Raw genomic sequence first — 1259 nt, forward strand, 5'->3', positions numbered from 1 at the left:
CAGCAGCAGCAGCAGCAGTTCCGACCCGTCGATGTGTTCTGCGCGCATGTTGTCCGTGGGGAACTGCTGCAGGTAGCTGCTGATGGGGGCCTGCCGGATGAACTCGACGGCGGAGCCGAAGGAGAAGCCGCCGCTGCTGCTGCTGCTGCTGCTGCTGCTGCAGCAGAACTGCTGCAGGTTCAAGTAGGGAAACGTCAGGCAGTAGTCCGTGCCCGCCAAAAGGCATGCATCTTGCAGCTGCTCAGCAGACACCCCGAGGGCCAGCAGCAGGGGCCCCCGGGAGAGCCACAGGAAGCAACTTTGCGCAAAGTTGATGCAGCAAATGACTTTGGGGGCCCCAAACAGCAGCAGCGAGGGGGGCCCCACAGCAGCATCTACGTGGCTTTGCTGCAGCAGGTAGGCCAGCTGCGGCAGCGCGAGGTACGGGGCCCGCAGCACTTCCTGCCCCTCCTGCTGCAGCAGCTGCAGCAGGAAGCTCTCCAGCTCGCCGCTGCTGCTGCCCCGGCTGCTGCTGCAGCTGCAGCCCCCCAGGCTGCCCGCGCCCCCCGCTGCGCTGCTGCTGCTGCTGCTGCTCGGCGCGGGGCTGCTGCTGCTGCCGTTGCTGCTCGCCGGCGTGCCCCCCGACGCCGTGCTGGGGCCCGTCGCCGTGGAGGGCGCCGGGCTGCTGCAGCAGCAGTTCGCCGCCGCTGCTGCTGCTGCTGCTGCTGCTGCTGCTGCGCCCCCACTGTAGTAACGCTCCCACACCTCCCGCTGCGACTCCTGCTGCATGAAGAGCCGGTGGCCCTGCGGCTCGACGCCGCGGAAGACGAAGACGGGAGTTATTTGCTGCTGCTGCAGCTGCTGCAGCTGCTGCCGCGCAGCAGCAGCAACTGCAGCACGCGTCTCCCCCGCCAGCTGCAGCAAACCCTCCCCGCAGGTGGACAGACACCGCAGAAAGTAGGCCCCGTCTATCCCCAGCCGCCGCCCCACAAGTTCTTCCGTGCTGCTGCACTGCAGCAGCTGCCGCTCCTGCAGGAAGCTGTGGAGGTGCCGCACCCGCATTTCCGCGATTTCAGCTCCAATTTTCTCCAATTTTGATTATTTTAATTCTTTTTATTTTATTTTATTTGTTTTATTCCGTTTTCTTTTCTTTTCGCGCAATTTCCACCTTTTTTCCCGTCTTCCCGCCGCCGCGCGACCCAAATACACCCCGAAACCGCAGCAGCAGCAGCAGCAGCAGCAGCAGCAGCAGCAGCCGCTCTCCGCCGCAGCTCCGCAGC

The 1259-nt window shown here is 64.6% G+C and overlaps 1 protein-coding gene across 1 annotated transcript; it reads right to left on the reverse strand.

Moving 5' to 3' along the window:
- Positions 1-241: 241 nt before the first annotated feature.
- Positions 242-1041, reverse strand: ETH_00015055 (XPG N-terminal domain containing protein, putative; the record flags this gene model as incomplete). Its single annotated transcript, XM_013379239.1, has 2 exons — positions 242-298; positions 367-1041. 2 exons carry the CDS (start codon positions 1039-1041, stop codon positions 242-244), a joined length of 732 nt encoding a protein of 243 aa, XP_013234693.1.
- Positions 1042-1259: the final 218 nt, after the last annotated feature.

The sequence above is a fragment of the Eimeria tenella genome, genomic scaffold (genome assembly GCF_000499545.2).
Source record: "Eimeria tenella Houghton genomic scaffold, Eth_scaff1629, whole genome shotgun sequence".
NCBI classification, from domain to species: domain Eukaryota; phylum Apicomplexa; class Conoidasida; order Eucoccidiorida; family Eimeriidae; genus Eimeria; species Eimeria tenella.